Genomic DNA, 21,399 nt, shown 5'->3' on the forward strand with positions numbered 1-21,399 from the left:
ATTATCTGAAAATCCCTTTGTGAAGGCTGTAGAACAAATATGTGAAGAGTTTACAAATACCTAGTTGTTTCACACGGGTTTACTCGAGATCTTTCTGCGCGAAGGTAATACCACTTTCCTTGGAGCGTTAGATTAAATTGCGATTGCTTTTCCAAGGTTTGATCACATTCTGAGGGAACTTTAGGAATCTGTATTAGAGTTGTCTTTGTCTTATTCAGGTTTCAGTTTATTTGTAAATCGAATTTCATCTAAAGAAGATGAGCAGTTTCGGCATCAAGTTATAGTCGCATGGGTCTTCGTAAGATTAAGAAATAGAAATAAATAAGCATATGCAATGAGCAATAAGCAATGCTTGGCGAGGTTGGCACATAGATGGGTGTCTTTATTGTCATTGTTAACTAGGTAATTGGGCTATGAGAGTCAGATAGGCAGTCGCTATGCACTGGATAAACTGGAAGTTTAGTGCAAAAACTCACCCTTAAAGTAAAAAAAATACAGCCCATATTAGTCTTCCTATGCACGGCGGGTTCTTGAGATAAGAAAAAGTAGTTTAATAAAGTGATATCATAACAGGTAAAACATAAATTTAACCACGGAAGCCGCAAGAAATCCAATAGAAATTATTGCTTGTGCACCACAATTTTCCATACAGCTAAGACAGCTTTATTTTAAAACTTAAATCTGGACTTAATAAACTCCCACAAACGATATTCTAATGAAACAGAAAAAAGCTATTTGAAATCTGTTATCATTTTATCACAACTGGTTCGTCGTAGCTTCGTAGCAATCGTAACGGCAGTCGTAGCAGCGTAGCCGCGTAGGCCAGTCGCGTTCACGCAGCGCTCAAAAGTGTATGCAATCTTACGATAAATTTTCGTGTGAAGTTCTATACAGATAAAAAAGTGGTGTTAAGTATTATAATTAAATTAAGTTGTTTTATTTAAACTTAAAAGTAATTTTAGCAACTTTTTGGCAACATAAAAAAAAGTTTTTCCTCAAGTGACAAAACTTACAAAATTAAAAATCACTGTGTTCAAAAAAATCATGTGAAACCCTCAAAAATGATACTAAACAACTATGACTATGAGGAAGAGCCTCCTCAAATCACCACTTCGGAGATTGACAGAAAATTCTGGGATTATTTTGACGGGGCGACGACCCCTAGTACTAATATTACGGAGACGGTTCTTAGAGACCAGGGTCCTGTGTTGGTGATATATGGCATTCTGCTGGCAGTTGGGGGGGTGGGAAATGTGGCTGTGCTGGTCAGCCTGGCCAGGTCCAGGAGAAGGAAGTCGAGAGTGGATCTGATGATGACCCATCTGGCTTTGGCTGATGTGTGCGTCACTTGTGGCGTTATTCCTTTGGAGGTAAGATGGTGATGATTTTTATCTTGGTCTTTCTAGGTGATGATTAACGAAGATTGAATATGGTTTAATTTTATTGTTTCAAAATGTTTGGTTGGACATTATGTGTAGTTGTTTTCATCTTTACGAGATGACATTTCATTACATAAAATAAACAATTACCGTCTCTTTTTAACGTCAGTTTAGGACTTGTCTAAAAAAATGTCAAATTATGACGTTGACATATGGTTCATTTTGCAGCCACATTTTTTTAGACAAGTGTAAAACAGGTGTTTAAGTTTTTGTAGTAAGGCCATTAGGCTTTTGAGTCGGTTGACTACAAAAATAAATAATTGATTACAGAAGAAATACTTGTGCAATTCATAATTGGGCATTAAGAAAAATTAAATTAATTTATTTAAATAAAAATAAATAAGTTTAATTACTCTGGAGAAAAAAAATTGTGAGTTATATAAAAATCTAATCTGACAGAATATGATGCGGAAATCATTTTAAAAGGCTAAAAGTGTTACCTAGGCTTTAACACTCTCGTCGAGTGTCCTCGTTTTCAAGTTTCCACGTGTCTATTTTCTGAATGTACTTTTAATTTTTATTTCCTTATCACTTGCAGTTGAACCGAGTGGTTATCAGATACCCACAAATAAATCTATACCTTATCTAGTTTGTATCTTTTTTTTGAACTTAATCTTAGCTAATCTTAGGAAAAACTGGACCAGTTTCGATTTTTTTACCTTTATTCGGGAACTTTCAAGTTCCCCTGGATATGGGTGAAACCGTGAGGTTAGTACGGGTGGCTTTAGTTTTTGTAATGTTTTACTATAACTTAACCTTAATTTTTTGACCTTTGAGCTGTAACACTACCATCTAAATTTACGAAGTGTTCATACAAACAAATAAGTTTTTTGTTATAAAGCTCAAGTACAAACCATTTTATGTCTCCATTACGAAAAGTAGAGGTAATACCTTCTATTAATATGTATGAGATTTGGCTGATAGAAAGTACTTATGTTTTGTTATAACAATTTCTTATCTCAGTTCAATGTTCTTATTGTATTTTTCAATTTCCTCTAGAATGTTGTTGATGGTTTGTAGCTTACGGATTCTTTCGAAAATGAAGGACTTGTCTATGAAGCTCCTGACTTTGACTACGATTTCTCTTGTCTAGTCATTTATTACTTTTCGGAATATGCAGTCGGCAGCATGAATTCAAAACTTACCTTTAAATAAATCGAGTCCTCTGAATGTCAAACTAACTAAGAATTTGACTAACTCGCAATCATAATTTCCTTGATTCCCCTTCTCCAAAGGTAAACGGTTTTCCGCGAACTACAAGTAACTAAATTAAAAAGGGTTCATCCCTTTCACTTGTAACAAATAACACTGAAGATTTCCGGATCTTCAGAACGTGCCTTTCTTAGAAAAGGCCTATGAAGTACTATTAATAGAGTATCTATGTTGGTCGTATTTTTTTATTATATTGCCTGTAGGCACGTGAAGTATTCACAATGACGTAGGCACGAATACTATGGGTATCTTACACCATCCTCCTCCGAGCCTTTTTCCCATCTATGTTGGGGTCGGCTTCCAGTCTAACCAAATGTAGCTGAGTGCCAGTGCTTTACAAGGAGCGATTGCCCTGTCTGACCCCCTCAACCCAGTTACCCGGGCAATCCAATACGGGTATTTTACACCGTTATCAGGTTTTTTATCGTCACAGGTGACATAGACCTCATCTCATACAAAGAAGGAATGAGCGTTACTCACGGTTGCTCAATGCAGTTGGGCGATTTATGACTTATAAAAGTCCAGATTTCATCCAGATGTTTTTTTTTTCTTTACTCAGTCATAGGTGTCTCAGATGCACTTAGAAACTGCATAAAATTCATACAAGTTACATAGGTACTTACATAACAACAGAACCGGAATCAGACTCACACACTTGTAGGTACTTGAAAAGGAGGTGCTTTAATCACTAGGCGTAAGTGTTATATTAGCACTTTTTAAAGTTTCTTTTACAATAGAAAGAAAAGCTAAACTTATTATTTATTTTTATAAAACTGATTCTAATTGCAAAGCAGCACCACTTAAGTGAATTGCATGGGGAAGCTAATATAAGTGTTTTTTTTTGTACCATTAGGTGGGAAAAATATGTTTTCTTGAATTCCATTGCTATTGGTTGTGATATCTCAGCAATTAAGGGCCAGACTGGTATTGTGCAGAAGCCCTTAAGATGAATAGGACAATAAAACAGCGTGGGGCCAAACAATCCCCAATAATTGGCCCTTTATGCTAATTGGCGATTACTATTAAAAAGACGACAAATTTGGCCTTAAATCTACAACTTCCCACGACATAGAAAATTGAGCAAAGAAAGGAAATTGGTTTTAAAAGCGTCGTCTAATCTTGGAATATTGGTACCCGAATAGAATGTCCTGTCTGTGTTTTGGTATTTACGATCATAAAACGTAAATAGCTAAATCTGTCGCGCTTTACCTAAATGATTACCTTGAGTATTGTGGATTACATCTGCGGCGTACTTACCTAGAATGAGGATTAATTGAATTGAGATAATAGAATTGGAATTGGACCTGAAGAGAAGAATGTACATGTAAAGCAATTAAAACAGCATCAAAGCGACATTATCAGCCTCTTTATTGTCTAAGTGGTGATTATGCAGAATATATCAGAACCTCAATTACAAGTTGTGTGTGACGTCAAGTAGAATGAATATAAATAAATCTTATTAATATAAAGTTATGTGCAAGATGTATTATCGTGCTTCTCTCGTAAATGCATGAATGCGTATTTCTAAAATATGGTTTGAAATCAAAGTGCAAATACGTGAGAATACTCGCTAAAGTTTAATCAGAATCAGTAACTGAATTAAAATGTGTGCGTATATTGTTAAAATCATAGCTTATGTACCTATAAGTATTACAATGTCTTCACGATGAATAAAACTATATAAAATTGTATTGTATAACGTAATATGCAAACAGCTAAACAACTAAGAGAAAGACTCACTTAGTAGATAAATTTTCAATATCATACTACTTTTATCCCTGAAAAATACAAAAAAAACGGGCAGTGTTTAGAAATCGGATATTTTTAAAACTCGTACGTACATCCTACACGGTCCATGAGGGTTTCAGTTCATTTAATTTCAACCTTTAAGGAAGTACCTACGCGCGTAAAACGAAAACACTTCCGTAAAAAAAATATTACATTTATCTACTCATCCCTCGAAAAGGTTCAAAATCTTAGCACGTAGAAAAAGTTCTTTTTACAAACTGAAGATGTACTGAAAGTTTTTTACTTCTTTAGATGTTTTCTAATATGGTGAAGTACTTAAAAACCTTCCAAATGTATTAGTAACCGAACGTGATATTCTGGGTTCATTTTTTATTGATTATAACAATCGCAAGAATAATTTTAATCAAGACTAATACATAATGAAATTATTCTAGAAAGCTATATTCTTATAATATGGTACCTAGGTGGATTGACTTGATTTGATTGATTCTTTGTGTATATACTTGATTGATGACAATCAGTATAGTTGTACATTATTACCCATAGCCGTTACTATGTCTGTCTATCGCGCTTTCAGAACCGAATAACAGTAGTACGCAGATAGTCTAGAACCTACTGCTACAACCTTTTTATCGTCCAACTGCTGGGCTCAGGCCTTCTCTCACATGGAGAAGGATTGAGCATTAATCACCACGCTTGCTCAATGCGGGTTGGTGATTTCAGACTATATAGTCCAGGTTTCCTCAAGATGTTTTCCTTCGCCTTTTTATCAGCCATTGGTGTCCAAGATATACTTAGAACGATACATACAAACTTTGAAAAGTTGCGTTGGTACTTGCTTGAACTGGAATCGAACCCACACCCTTATACTCGAGAGGTTGGTTCTTTACCCACTAGGCCACCACGACTAGATCCTAAGGAAAGAGAGATATAGGTTATTTTGTAACCTGGAGCTGGAAGTAGTTCCCTCGGGGACAAATAGTTTTGGGAACAAATATAATGACCACCATAAAATGCTTTGATACCCTTAGTTTTGCAACCAGAAAAATCTACTGAACACCAGAAAAATAAAGTCTAAAAATGTAATAGTACCAGCTATTTTAGTCACGACTTCACTTTAAATTGTATTCGACCACCAAATTTAGTAAATGATCACCAACTCTTGACGACCAAATTAATGTATTATTTTTGCCTAAATAAGTCACTGTGATTGCCATAAAATGTAGGCTTATTATCAAATAAAGTATTATGATGCCATATTAAGTTATGTGTCCGGCTTGCAATGCATGCGTGAGTGTCAGTATGACGAGTGACAGGGGAAAATGGAAGAAAATGACATATTGCGCCGACCCCAAGTAAAATTGGGAACAGGGCAGGAGAAAGAAGAAGAAGAATGTGTTTCTCAATACACTCCCTCGAAAACACACTCTTATCGCACTGTTTAGAGGCATGCAATAGACAATTTTCCACCCTAGTGCAGGAAAAGGGTCCCCATAATGTAATTACATTTATTGTATCAGGCCGAACTTATTTTTTTGGAGTCAGTTTACTTAAACAGGATAGCAAGATGTAAAAACTTTGATTATCATTTTATATTAAAACGCTGGTATAATTTTGATGATCATTCACTACTTTTGGTGATCATTTACTACTTTTGGGATAACAATGATTTATTTGGACTCATTTTGCTTAAATAGGATAGCAGAATGTAAAAACTTTGGTTATCATTTTACTTTAAAATGGTGGTTTAATTTTGGTGATCATTTACTATTTTTGGCTTGCGCATGATTTATTTTGGAGTAATTTCACTTAAATGGGATAGCAAAGTGTTAAAACTTTGGTTATCATTTTACATTAAAATGCGAGTTTCATTTTGGTGATCATTTACTATTTTTGTCTGCTATTTGTTACTATTTCTGGTGATCAGTTAAACATAAGCCAATAGTTTTTATAATTACCTATGTTTAACTTACAGCCGCAAAACCGTGCTAGTTATAATAAATTACTTTTAAAACTTGCTATACTTTTTGTATATCCTTTTCCTACCCTAAACTCATCTCATTAAGGGTAGGCGCAATATGTTTTTCCACAATGCGCCCCTGTCAACCCCGGGCGTTCGTTAATTAAACACCCTCCGTGTCAAGGCAACACACCGTATAAAAACTCTATTACTGATAAAAATCAAAAAGTTTGTTTTCTATTTCATGTCATTGTGTCATTATGAGTATCTGCACACTGTAGACAAAACAGTTGGCCGACAGTGGACCTGATAGTTGGCAACAATTTTTTTTTCAAAAGTCTTGATTCTAAACAGTTTTAAGTCGGTCTGATACCGGACGAATACCAGGGGCCCGATTCTCCTAATTTTACTTAAGCGACATACGATTCACATTCGACTGAGATCCAATCCCGACTCAATTACGATTGAAGCGTATGTGGCAATCCGCTATTTTTTCTTTGAAATAAACGTTTTTATCCTTTTCTGTCATTCAAATGATTAACGATTGCAATATGATTGTAAAGCAAACTACCGTATAGACCAAAATCACCAAAATAGCAGACCAATCGCAAACCAATCGAATGTCGTTGGATTACGATTGGTCTTATATTAGTAGCAGAATGCCCGATATGGTTAAAACTGCTATTGCGATCATATTGCGATTCAATTTCTATTAGATTTTGACATTATTAACTTAAGAGAAACCGGGCCCCTGATCGTTGTTACGTGTGTACTTCCATTCATCTTCACAATGATTTATGAGCCCAAACAAACTATCGGCCGACTAAAAGTTTGTAGTCTACGGGTACTCTAAAAGCCTACCACATGTTTGTTAAAATAGACTTTCTCACACGTAATATGGAAATTATGTGCAGTTAAAATAAAATAACGGAAAAAACGCTAAAAAGTTCAAACTCAATTTCCAGTCCCTAATGGTTGGATATGTATTTATTCCTAAAGTTATTGGTACTTAGTACCATATACCGCAAGGTACTAAGTAGCCATGGGCTACTTTTTTGCATTGTGGCATTTTTATTTACATAAACGCACGCAAGAACTGAAGAGTTTATTTTAATTATTTGAGTTAGGCCATCTAAGGCTGATACCATATCTGTTTAGTCACTTTATCCGGGCTTAACTTTAGCTTACCTTTATCCGGGTGCGTGGAGTAGTTCTCACGGGATAGCTATAAAATATAAGAAGCTGGTTACCAGTCTCTACTCCATAACAACGTCTTAACTTAATCTAAATCTCTTTTAGCTTTTAATATGAAAGCATTACTGACTAAATAGAGTAGAAAATATAATAATAATTTAAAAGCTTCGTATACATTTTTAAAAGGTATCAGTTGCAACAAAAAATTTTGGTATTAGATAGAATAGTATATAACAGTTGCAATAGACTTGCAGCTCCCGTAATATTGTCCAATTTACCATCTCTCAAGTCGGCACACAAGCCCGGTTCAAGTTCAAATCTCGTATCAAAGTTATAACTTACTTGACGGTGGGTTAGATGGCATTTCCATTGTCTACGAAGTTTACATGCAATCTGCAAGTCGGTACTAAGCTTTGTGATAGTAGGTAAGGCTTCTCATTTTGTCGAAGATAGGTTTCCGCCTGCGATTTAGCCCACGTCCTGCAACTTCACGCAAATGGGTAACATCTTGAAGATAAAATGTTCAAAAAGAAACTTTTTAGTTTTTAATATTATTAGGAAAGACATTTACAGAAAAAAAGACAACCTAGTATAGTATAGTGTAATTTCCGAGTGTAATAATCTGCTGCAGCTTGGTGAACTTCTTAAGCTAAAGGTTTACCAACAGTTGGTAACGTAATCAGACAGATTAATTAAAAAGATCTCTTAACTTTGCATTTCAAATCACTTTTAAATCTAAACATTCAAAGAAGTTAACCTACAAATTACCTTACTCCAACAACATTTTCCTTGCCATTTTTCCTCCTATACCTTCTATTTTTTCGTCATGTTTGGCGAGCCTATCACCGTCAAAAAGGTCCGTTTTTATATAGCCGCTTGTTCCCTTATTATGGCGCTTACAACTTAAGCTGTAAATTGACTGATCCTCGGAGAATACATTATCTATCACCAGCAGATGTTTGTGGTACGGTAGACCGCACATCAGTGGTAACTGTCATGCACCTTAACTCAATAGTAATAAGTACGATTTCCTATAAAACTGTTACCACTGGCCTGAAGTAGACTGTACGCCTACATTATAGCCATAGCGATTAATTAATCCTTTGGCGCTGCCAGTATTAATACTAAGTCAAATAGAATATTATATTACGGCAATTGCCTCGTTGGTCTAGTTGTCGCGTGGTGTGACCGCTGTGCACGAGGGCTCGGGTTCGATTCGCGGGTCGGGCCGAAATGGAGTCGTGGGTTTTAGAAACTTTCACAAGGTATCCCGTAGATGGACAAGGATAGATTTTTGGCGTCCAAAACGTTAAAAAAATGCGCTAAATAAATTCAGATTCAAATCAAATCAAATCAAAACATTTATTCGCGTTCGTGACGCACAAACAAAAACGAATATACATATAAAATCACACAAAAAAAAAAATCAAAACAGGAATAAAATAGAACAACAGAAGAATATGGTGAAAGGTAAATATGCGTCATATCACGCGAAATGGCCCTCGCTCAGCATATGCAGCGACCCTATCCGAAACAGAGTCGCGGCGCTGGTTTTTCGAATAATCAAATGCCTAATTAACGATTAATAATATATTTTACTTTCACAATAAATGATAAATTACTTTCATTATTAGTGAAATGTGATGAATTTCAAAAATTCGATTTAATTTGGTACGTAGCAAAGATCAGAAATTCATAAAATTGCAATAAATATTCCTTTAATCAGTTTTCATTGACATACAATTTACTTATGAAAACCGGCCAAGTGCGAGTCGAAATCGCGCACGGCGGGAACCATTATTTATACAACGGTTTTCAGTATTTGTTGTTATAGCGGCAACAAAAATACATCATCTTTGAAAATTTCAGCTCTATAGCTATCACGGTTCATGAGATACAGCCTGGTGACAGTCGGACGGACGGACAGAGGAGCGAAAATAATAGGGTCCCGTTTTACCCTTTGGGTACGGAACCCTAAAAGGGGTCTTTGACATTATCTGAATCAGAAATCCTTGACATATATTTGTGAAACTTTTATTTATTTTTCATTACAGTTTGTGATTCAGTTATTGAAATATGTATCGAGATAAATCCTCTGTGGTTTTGGTTCTATCAATATTTTGGAATAAAAATAGTGATAGTCTAAAAATGTATTTAAATACTGCTTGAATGTTTGTTTAGCTAAATAGTGTTTTCTAGTTAGACACTGTATAAGGCTTCAGTTAATTGGTATTGGAAAATAGTGCTTAACTTAGCATCTGCCTAGCCTAATCCCCATTATGTTGGAATCGGCTGCAGCTGGGTACCAGTGTTTTACAAGGAGCTTTACTGCCTATGTGACCTCCTCAACCTCGACGGACGGTCTTGACGGTCTTTGGTATCCAAGATATACTTAGAAAGTTCATACAAACTTAGATAAGATGCATCGGTACTTGCCTGAACTGGAATCGAACCCACACCCATAATTGAGAGGTTGGTTCTTTACCCACAAGGGCACTAGTTACTATAGAATAGTGCCTATTTAGTTACAAACAGAAACCGGTTTATATCTTTACTTTATCGTTCGATAATAGGATTGGGAGTTGAGCCGTGAAACTGTATTGAATGCTCAGACGTACAAATGAATCGGTTGTCTTATTACGTGTAATATACATAGCTAAGTATTGTATTAACGAGTAAATATGTAGTTAATTTTATCTAAATTTCTATGCTAAGTTTGTGAAGGTGCCGAGTTTGTGTGTTTGATTGAACGCGGTAATCTCAGGAACTATTGATCCAATTTGCACATTATTTCCATGGTATATTTATTGGGTATGGCCATAGGCCTTTTATCCGGGTCGGCGGTGACGGTGACACCTAGGTGTGCCCTAGGTTTAAGCAAGAAACTTTATATTTTTACATCTTTGATATTCAGAGACTTTAGTTAGGTACTCAATTGAAAAAAATACTAAGGATTCTGACTACAACGAAATACTCAAAAAATATAGTATTAAATAAAGTATTCTACAGACAATCCGAGATGAATCCCTTGTGAACTTAGAAGCAAATATTGACATAGCTTACAAAATCTGTTAGTTTTCAATCAAATGTTTCAGACAGTTGTTTACATATAACCCGCTGTGACAAAAAGTAATCTGTTGTGTTTATTTAAAAGCAACAAACTATATGAAACTTTGTTGAAGATATATGAGCGAATACTCTTTTTTTATATACCGACTTAAAAAAGGAGGTTCTGTTTGACCTGTATGTATACAGGAATGAATTTTAAGCTGTGCACAAAAAAAAACTGGTGGTTTAGAATCATTAACGGAACATATCTGCATCATCAGTAAAAACAAATTTTTCATTCTTTTGTCCGCCCTAAATTCAGCAAAATATGTATTATTACGCGCTTGGAGCAGCGCTCGCGTCAGTAAACCGGTTTCGCGTTGCCGCCGTGCCTACTATGACGACTGTGACCGTACAATCGGTTACAAAATAAACATCTTTCGATATCAATAACTTTTCTCACGCAACAATATAAAAATATACGTATCTATAAAACATGTTTCACTATTTAATACCGTAATTCGAAATCCGTTATGTTGTTAAAGTAAAGCTGCCGAATTGATTGAGTTATTATTAGGTTTAAAGGAAAATAAACGGTGGGAAACAAACGTTCTATTTGAAAAAATGAACCATTTACTAAGTTTAATTTATTGGTCAGAGAATTGAAGAAGAAATAAAGTTCCGTTTATCTATATCTATCAAATTGTCCAAAAGTAGATTATAACCATCATCTTTAACACTTCCATTTCTAATATTAGCTTTGGTAGCTAAATTAACTTAAGTATACCCAAGTTGCTAAATGTGGGTGAACAAAAATGCCCCAGTTGGCATAGAAACTGGTCACCATTAGGGTCCGTTCAGACAGACCGGCTCGGAGAGCATCGGTGCGCATTTTTCTTTTCACACAGACCGGAATCGGCTCTGATCGGCTGCGTGAGATGCAATCGGAGCCAAACATCTGCAAGACCGAGAAAAAGTACGCGATCGGAGCCGGTCGGCTCCTCTTATTATTTTACACCAAGCGCCTTCCAGCATTCTTAATGACAAAAGCAGTGCACATGCAAAAATAAACCTTACTACAAATACTACGTACCCGATTTTCCACGTGTTAAGAATTTTCTCCCCTCCCCGAGCCGGTCTGTCTGAACAGACCCTAAGGTATAACTTGTTTAGGAACAAAACTCTTCTCTCTTCATTAACGCGACAAAAAGGAACTTTTTACAGTTTAAATGTTAAGTCAGTTGCCTTTTTGTTTAGCGTTTTTTGCATTAAAAACTTTTTTGTATTGAATGAGTTTTGGTAGGTTTAATGCTTGTGAGTTTGTTTCAGTAATTTATCAATGTTATCACTTTAATGGTGGGTATTGTGTGTACTGATGTCTGTACGAACTTAAAGTTTGAGTAAAAATCTAAAGTGGATATGCAAAGTCTGTGTTAAAATCTGAAGTCTGAGTGAAAATATGATGACAAATGTTTGTATGTACCTGATGATTTGTTACGCAGACAAACTTCTATGAAAGTCTAAGAATTTGGTAACCTGTGGACCCACTATATGATAGTTTGTGTAAAGTTCGTATCGTGTGGATCCACCACAACAGCGATTTCATACTACCGGTTCAAAAGAAGACATGTAATTGAGCGCCATTTTTTAAATTCTGTAGCTTCGCGGTCATCGATTTATCGGACGTAGGTGTTTGTACGTGAGAATTATCAATAGGTGCCACATACCTAACATTTACGGTCAATGATAATGACAGGAGTTCATTAATCATCATGCCTGTGGTCTCATGGATATGGTTCAATAACCAAACCACTGTTACCACCAGCAATACATACACATATATTTAAAAAAATAAATAAATAAAATAAAATTCATTTATTTCAGGTAAGAAACCCATAATAGAAAAGGCGTAGGCGTAGGCGTTCCAGCCATATTAGAACCCAGTGGTCTGGCACGCGACGATGGCAAGAGACCAGACGGTATGTCGTTGTTCCCGTGGAAGATGGGTAGGTCTTTAGTATGGGACGCGACTTGTGTCGATACTCTTGCACCATCTCACCTTCCTAGCTCGGCGCGATGTGCTGGTTCCGCTGCTGCGGCTGCAGAGAACCTCAAACGGCGCAAATATACAGTGGCGTAGCGTGGCGGGGGCAGGGGGGGCAAATTCCCCGGGCGGCAGCTTTTAGGGGGCGGCAAAATTTAGCCAATTAAAAAAAAAATTGTTCGCAACTAGTATGAGCGCCGCTACATAAAACTGTCTAACAATAACAAAACATTAAACAAGAAAGTTGAAACTTTTTAAACATAAAATTAATTATTGTTAAAATTTGGTACTTAAAACACACGTAACACTACATTTTACGTAATTTTGGTTTTGAGTCTTAACTAAAAAATAATTAAAATTTCGCGCTCGCTTCGCTCGCGTAGTATTCAGAAACTGTATGCGCTAAATTTTACATCTGTCAACAAACAAACGTTAAGTACGTTTGGGCTAAATTTTACGTAATTTTTGTTTTAAATCCGCTAAAAATTTCGCGCTCACTTCGCTCGCGTATTCAAAAACGATATGCCCTTATTTTTGCATCTGTCAACAAACAAAAAGTTAAGTACGTTTGGGCAAAATTTTACGTAATTTTTGTTTTAAGTCCGCTAAAAATTTCGCGCTCGCTTCGCTCGCGTATTCAAAAACACTACGCCCTTGTTTTTGCATCTGTCAACAAACAAAAAGTTAAGTAGGTACGTTTGGGCTAAATTTTACGTAATATTTGGTTTAAGTCCGATAAAAATTTCGCGCTCGCTTCGCTCGCGAATTTGGAAACAACATAGGCAAGTTTTTCTTTATTTGCTTTTGCTTACCTACACAACTGCCGACATGCGTCTAGCAGAGTGCTAATTTAGGTAAACCGATGAGGTGGTCCCCGGCAAGACAAACTTTAGTTAAAGTGGTCCCTCATGACTAAAAGGTTAAGAACCACTCACTGGTTTAGATAAACTTGAATGCTATAAGCAATACCTACCTAGATACAAGCCAAATTTCACGCTTAGGTATAGTTAATGGAAACATGCCATGGAACCAACCATGGAAACTAGTTTAAGTGTTAGTCCCGTAAATTAAATTAATTTGTTAAACAGTTTAAAGTAGCCCCGCTTTTTAAATTATTTCAATTCCATATATACTTATAGTTACCTACTTCGCTAGCCTGCGTTACCGCGGCTCTGGAACATAAAAGGCCTTCGACGGAACACGACGGTTTTTAGTCAGTAAGAGTCTGACACTCCCTCACCGCTGCTAACCCACAGCGGGAAGGGTCATTTGATGATTTTTAACGTCGATACAAAAAAAAACCCTTTTTTTGAAGTCGGTTAAAAATGACAAACGGCCAGTAACACTTGTTAAAAAAAACACGGGAAGGGGCGGCAAAATCGACAACTGCCCCGGGCGGCAGATACCCACGCTACGCCACTGCAAATATAGCACCCTGGTTGGTAACTATACCTTTGAGCCGTTTGGGGTTGAAACCCTCGGGCCGTGGGGTCCAAGTGCTCATCTGCTTTTTAAAGATCTGGCAAAGCAACTTGCTGACACTTCAAGTGACCCAAAGGCTGGTTTTTATTTTGGTCAAAAATTAAGCATTGCCATCCAACGTGGCAATGCTGCCAGCCTCTTGGGTACACTCCCGGTGGGCAGCGATGAGGAGTTTTTTGATGCCATTTTTTAGTTGTATATATGTATAAATAAGGCTTTTTTTTTACGTTATGTAAATATGTACATAAACTGAACCCAACAATAAAAAAGGTGTAATAGAAAATGATCAAAGAAAACAATACTAATATAATTAATTTACAGAATTACAAAATTAAAATTAAGAAATTAATTACAAAATTAAACTACATTACATTGAATTCAATACATATATCACAACAAAAATGTTATATATTACAAATATCAAATTGTATAACTTAACAAATAGCATCCGATTTATAGACAGCTATCCGATTTAAAGCCCGCGGCTTCATCCGCATCTTAGGGGAATCTCTTTTCGCAGTCGTTAAAAAAATAGAATAAGTCCCTTTTCAAGCTCTAGACTGTTTAACTGTGTAACTTTCATTTAAATAACTGACTAATAATACAGCGATTTAAGTGTAAAAACTCGACAGATTGGGTGAAAACATTTGGGAAAAGTCTAGGCAGATTTTTAGTAACGTTGTAGGTATCTATGGAACTTTTGGCAAAGATATCGAATATGAAAACAAAGTACTTATCCGTAAATACTTTTGTTTTTGCCAATAGTAAAAAAAGATAAGTTTGTATGTAAAAATGGTTATGTTCGAAATATATTGCATAGAACAAAGTAATATTATTCCTGAGTGCTTGTAGATATAAAAAGTCAGTTTTATGTAAGTAGACATAGTGTTTACTATGCTTGTATATTGTAAAGGAAATTGATATTTTCAGGTACAGAAAATTAATTAATTTGTTATCAGTGCCTCGTAACGATACTCAATTTGGTTCCTACCTACGCATGAAATGAAATTGTTTGCGGTTATTCATTTCACTTTTTCTGTTCAAAAACTTGAAAAACCTTATCCAAAATAATTGAGCAGAATAAAAAAAACGTTTGGAGAAATATGTTTCAGTAAATCTTGATTGACAAAAAAGTAGCATGTACCTAATGCTTGTGCAAAACAATAACCTCAAAAAAGGCACCTTTTTTTTGACCCCTCCCGCTGTGGATTAGCAGCGGTGAGGGAGTGTCAGACTCTTACTGACTAAAAACCGTCGTGTTCCGTCGTAAGCCTTTTATGTACCAGGTCCGCGGTAACTCTTTCGAACAACCTGCAGCCCCGGCAGGCACCTTAATAGAATACAAATCGTCATCATGTTGTCTCCTTTTTGAACACCTATCATAAAATGTGACCGAAAGACCGAAATTAAGCTAACACCTAAGTCGAACTAGCTAAAGCATTCATTATATAACAAAGTAGATAAATCTTACATTTTATCTTAAAGAGTGTGTTTCATCAAAACTGTCCCACGTCGTAAAATTAATTAAAATGATTCGCCAATGCCACGCTAAGCCTACATTGTTAATTTTAATTAGTTCTTAATTTTCTGCTTAGTATTCTTAGTTAACCGCAGCAACACTTGCTTGTAAAATGACATTTATTAAAAAAGGTATTAAGTCGTTCAGGTTGATATTTTAAAGTGAACTTAATTTGTTAAAACACGATTGTTTTTAAAATATGGAACTTCAAAATGTCTTCACAGAGATCTGGCAGACTTAATTCTTCGTTTTTTTTTGAACTTTTTTATTTTTGCAAATAAATCATATTATATGTTATACCTAAATATTGGCACTACATTACTTATTTTCAGATAATAAAATGGCGTATTGTAGAAGTATACCTACTTTTTATCTGCTAATAATTCCTTTAGACCTCGAGTAAAGCAAACAATTAGTAAAATTATTATAGTAGTATCGCTGAAGGCCATATTTTACCAGAAGGAAGTCAAATACTTCGCCGTTTCATTAACCTTTCGACAATTTAATATTATTTTGATAAACAGTTGAACTAAAGACAACATTTTTTCGGCCCTTCCCAATATTCTGTCTGGCTGTAGTATTGCTTCATCAAAACAATAGATAGATATAATATTGGGATAGGCCGTTAGATACCTGAACATCAGTTTGAAGATATTGTTGTTCCCTAAGGAAGATGTCTTGATTGTACAATGTTTGTTTGTTTGACCGTTTGACATAGTGTTTGTGTATCAATATGGGTGAAGGGTTGTGTTTCAATTAACAACAAATACTATACTAATATAATGGCGCCTCAAATTGTTAACACTTTTGGCGGCATTTTTTCTTACAACATGTCACTGGAATGTCGCAAAAATGTTCGCCGCGGCATCATTTAGGCCTCTTAACTCGACATTACATAGGTATTCCACGAATTTGTCCGTGTCTCAACAAAACTGGACGTTGGATTTTCTCGAGAAAATCCATTTCAGTCTACTTGATATTCTGCCCACTACACCAGTCAGTCACATAAAAGGATTGGCTTTCTAATACAGCAATCTTTGGGCCAGTTACGACAACCATAAACAAGACAGACGTTTATGTTCTATTCGAATTTCGAATCCTCTTGTGTCTGTGCCAACGTTGGCACTTTGTGATAGATTTTTTTTTTGTGAATGGAACAAAATTGAATTCGAATTCGGAAACCCGCGTTGTGCAATTTTTTTTTTCTACATGTCACGTTTTATTTTCGAAAAAGTTTTTATTTTTATAGCAAACTTTCTAGTAGGTAGTCGCTCATGTTGAATGCAGTTGGAGCAAGTAAAAAAAAAGAGAATATTTACAATTATTTATAATATATTTTATACTAATATCATCTAGAAACACTCCACGTAATCCAGCATAAATGGAAAACCAATCTTGAACGATTATTTAGTATTCTTACTATCTTACTCGTAAATATCTTTTATGAAGATCAGGGTTCAATCTACTCAGAGCCGCTCATCTGTATTTGTTTTAATATATTTTTGGCAGTTTCCCGCAGGTGACTATGAGCAGTTCACATAAAATTACATAGAATTTTGAATAAGTATAACCCAACCTGAGAGTTTCTTAGAAACGAGTGTTATAACTTGTTCTGCAAAATAATTACTAGAATTCTGAGGTAAGCGATTGTTCGCACATTATTATGTTACAGGTTAAATCGTGTAGGTTTCATACTAATATTATATTGTTTTTATTACTAACTAGCTTCCGCCCGCGGCTTCGCCCACGTCGAGTTCGGTTATATCGCATTTCCAAGAGAACTCTTCAAAAGTCCGGGATAAAAACTATCCTATGTTCTTTCTCAAGGTCAACTCTCTCTGTATCAAATTTTATTAAAATCAGTTCAGTGGTTTAGACGTGAAAGCGCAACAGACAGACAGACAGAGTTACTTTCGCATTTATAATATTAGTAGGGATTATATCTTCAAATACATTATTTTAATACATACCTACAATATGTAAACATACTATCTTAAATTATATAGTATTATAATAGTATAAAGCTAGAGTTTTTAAGTATGCTTGAACGCGCTAATTTCAGGAACACCTGGTTCGATTTTATAAATTCTTTCGGTGTTAGAGCCAATTTTTTCGAGGAAGGAAAAAAAGAAAAATCTTCTTTTTATGCGGGTGTGTAAAGTAGTTTCTACTGGACATGGGTAAAACTGTGGGGCGAAGCTTTTTTGAATAAAATACATACACGTTAATAATGTACCTACTTATATCTCTTCTGAACAATTGTCTTTTATTTAAATAAAAAGTTCTTCTCTTCAATTCGATTTCAAATTCAAAAGTCGCGTATATCATAAACTACACGACTGAATATAAAAGTTTGACAAGTACCTAGTGGCTTCGTGCTTCAATAACTTTGATATTTTCAGGTACCCATTGGGTTCCGTCTCCAAGTAACTGTATAGTAACTGGTATATTTTATTGTTTTAGTGCTATATTTTTAACTGGTTGGTTTTATATTTTTCTTCTTTTCCTATTTAAAATTGTTAGGTAATAATTTTTTTTTTATTTTACGTCTGTATCTATCCAAGGAGACTTTTTATAACTAAGTATAATTTGTTAAGATTGTTAAATGGTGAAAACATATTTTTAGTACTATTTATGTGTTTATTTTAGTATAAGTTATGATGTCTCAAGGGACCTATTCTGATACTCGTTTACAAACAAATAATCGTATCAAAGACTTAGATTATCCTTTAGTCATATTGAAATAATATGTTCAGGCATTCTAGCGTGAAACAGTAACAAACAATCACACCATTATAACAATCAAAAATATATATTTCAATGATATATCAAAACGATACCTACAGTGTTACAACGGATTTTTATACAATTTGCAATGCTTAACATTTTGTCTGAAAATTCCTATTATGCATTTTCCGTTAACATTTTAACAAGGTACTCTCCCGACACTACAAAAATGCGTATTGTTACAAAACGTGATAACTGCATTGTATTCAGATATTTGCAGCACTAATTAAATGTTTGTAACATGCACATTTTTAATGTGAATACTTTTAATTCCATTCGATTATTTTTTTTTCATTTGGGCAATATATATGTTTTATGTTCTTTATTTCGAAACTGCGGTTTTATAAAATTGGCTAAATGATCTATCATTGAAAGATTTTCTTTAAATCGTAGAAGTATTTCCTACGATTGACACGTCCAAGCAAACGAATAAACCCTATAGCTTTATAATATTAGTTTGCCTAGATATCTTTTTAGATCTTATCGTGGCTTTACCTCCACTATGGTGATGCTAGTTCACTACTTATTTATTCAACACAAGTAGTTCTACCAAATATTTCAATCCTCCTTAAGTACATACATATTATCAGCAAAAACTGTGTTTGAAAGCTCTTGTCACTGAATTCTTACGGCTAATTTATTTTCAATCAAATCTCAGTATTATTTTCATCAAGTTCCTATTTCATACAAACATAACTTTGTACAAACGTAAAATTATATTTTCATTCTTAAGGAGACAGTCTGTTGTTTTTTGGGCACCATTATATAAGTCCTTGACCTGATTGCTTTTTAATAGAAAAAGGTTCAGCCAAGTTTAATGGTGTTTTTATGTCAAAATAAAACTAGCAAAGATATATTTCGTGTTGTCAGTATTTTTAACGCTATGATAAATATATAATAGGTACCTATAAGTTTTTCGAAGGCATGGTAAACTGTAGGTCCCGGTTATCATTTGGACAGTTTTGGCAGTCGTTACGGGTAGTCAGTCAGAAGCCAGAAAGTCTAACAATCAGTCTTATCATGGGGTATTGTGTTGCCCAGGTAACTGGGTTGAGGAGATAGATAGGCAGTCGCTCCTTGTGAAACACTGGTTCCCAGCTGCAACCGTTTAGACTGGAAGCTGACCCCAACATAGTTGGGAAAAGGCTAGGCAGATGAAGTAGGTCCTTCTACTATAAAAACAAAGTCTTAGCAAACTTTCGTATGCTATTTCAAAATAATTGACAAATATTATGTTAGGTCCTACGAAACTGCTTAGGTCGCCTTGAGGAGCCTGAACAAATGGACACATGATACAGCCGGGAAATTGCGGTGAAAGTGTAAACGTTATAAAACTTGATGATACTTTTTGGGACAGCTTTGAACATGAAAAGTTGATAAAAATTAAAGAATAATTGATAGACAGATTGTTCTTCAATTTTATTAATACATTCTCATCTCTTCTGACATTGGCAGAATCGTCGACATCGGTATAAACTTGAATAGTCTTAAAAAGTCATAAAATGTAAGAAAGTAACATGTTGAGCTTTTGGATATAAGCAGACAGTTCGGTTTAATCGTAGTTGTAAATTTCATCAGATCCTTTATTCCGTCGACATCTGATCTTTGTTTCACCATACATATCACAGATTCCACTATCACACAAAAAAAGTACGCAGCATACAGAGGTCTTAAAACTACTAGATATTCTACAATAATGATGGTCTATTCTATTGGATCCGTCTGGTAATACGAACATTACAACATACATTTTCACGCTTCACCAGGCGACATAAACCCTTCGATCTGAGTGCTTAGTGCGAGTTTTCGTGAATTTTTTTACGGACTCACATGAGAGCGCGTATACTAAGATTTGTATGGAACAAAAACAGCTCCACCTAGTGTCAAAAATTGGAACCTGTTTTTGTTCCATACAAACAGTGTTGCCAACAGTTGTAGAAGCTTACCACCAGAGTCAACTTTTAAAACCACCAGAAAACCACTAACAAAAATTTATCCCACACTTCACCAAATTCACCACTAAAAAAATATTGTTTATATTTTATTGTAACCTAAAACAATTTAATCATCCAAAGATGTAACTCGGCAACGATAGAAAATTAAAACAGACAAAGCATTACATCTGTTTAGCAATTCATCCGACCCGATCCGAATCCTTCACAAATTATAATCGGCGTAGTAGTTTCACAAATTGTTTAGTTACGCATTTGACCAATGAATGAGTACTTAATATAATTATATAGTAGTCGTTCACCTTTTTGTTTTGTAGATGCTTTTTTGACATTCCGTGAGACTTCAAATCTCCATAGTAACTCCTTAAAGTTGTACCACAAAACTTACATTTCGCTACTTGACCCGCAGTACTTTCAACATTTCGCCACTAAATAGGGGACTTAAACCACCAGTATTAGTGGAAAATCCACTAAGTTGGCAACACTGCATACAAATCTTAGTATACGCGCTCTCATGTGAGTCCGTAAAAAAATTCACGAAAACTCGCACTAAGCACTCTGTTCAACAAAGTCTGTGGAACAAACGAATAACTTTTCCAATTTAGTTCGGATTCACCATTATCGGAATTTGGACGTGAATGAGTATCAACACACTGAAGACTAAACAGTCGGCCGACAGTTGACCAGATAGATAGCAAACAAATTTTTTGAAGGAAAACTTTATTTTCAAAATTCTAATCATTTTTTTCAGTCGGTCTGATAAAGACAAAGATATTTATTTTTGCACGGGTACAATGATGTTGTTATATAATGGTAAATGATCCGCCATATTTTATGGCATGTGATATAATATTAATAAATCAAAAATTGTTGAACATAGAAGACAAGAACAAGGAAAAATATAATTAGGAAGATTAAAGTCTTTTTCTAATCTAAGATATACGTGCTACTAAACAGTCGACCGACAGACCCAAAGACCCGATAAATGGAAAAAAAATCAGTCGGTCTCATAC

The 21,399-nt window shown here is 35.1% G+C and overlaps 1 protein-coding gene across 1 annotated transcript in view; it reads left to right on the forward strand.

The window, feature by feature from the left end:
• The first annotated feature begins 1,061 nt into the window (after positions 1–1,061).
• LOC124636752 (adipokinetic hormone/corazonin-related peptide receptor variant I-like) overlaps positions 1,062–21,399 on the forward strand; it is a 137,254-nt gene continuing 116,916 nt past the window's right edge. The window contains exon 1 of the mRNA XM_047172880.1: positions 1,062–1,370. Within this exon, the coding sequence (XP_047028836.1) occupies positions 1,062–1,370 (309 nt within the window). The remainder of the gene's footprint in view (positions 1,371–21,399) is intronic.

This window comes from Helicoverpa zea, chromosome 15 (genome assembly GCF_022581195.2).
Source record: "Helicoverpa zea isolate HzStark_Cry1AcR chromosome 15, ilHelZeax1.1, whole genome shotgun sequence".
NCBI lineage: Eukaryota > Metazoa > Arthropoda > Insecta > Lepidoptera > Noctuidae > Helicoverpa > Helicoverpa zea.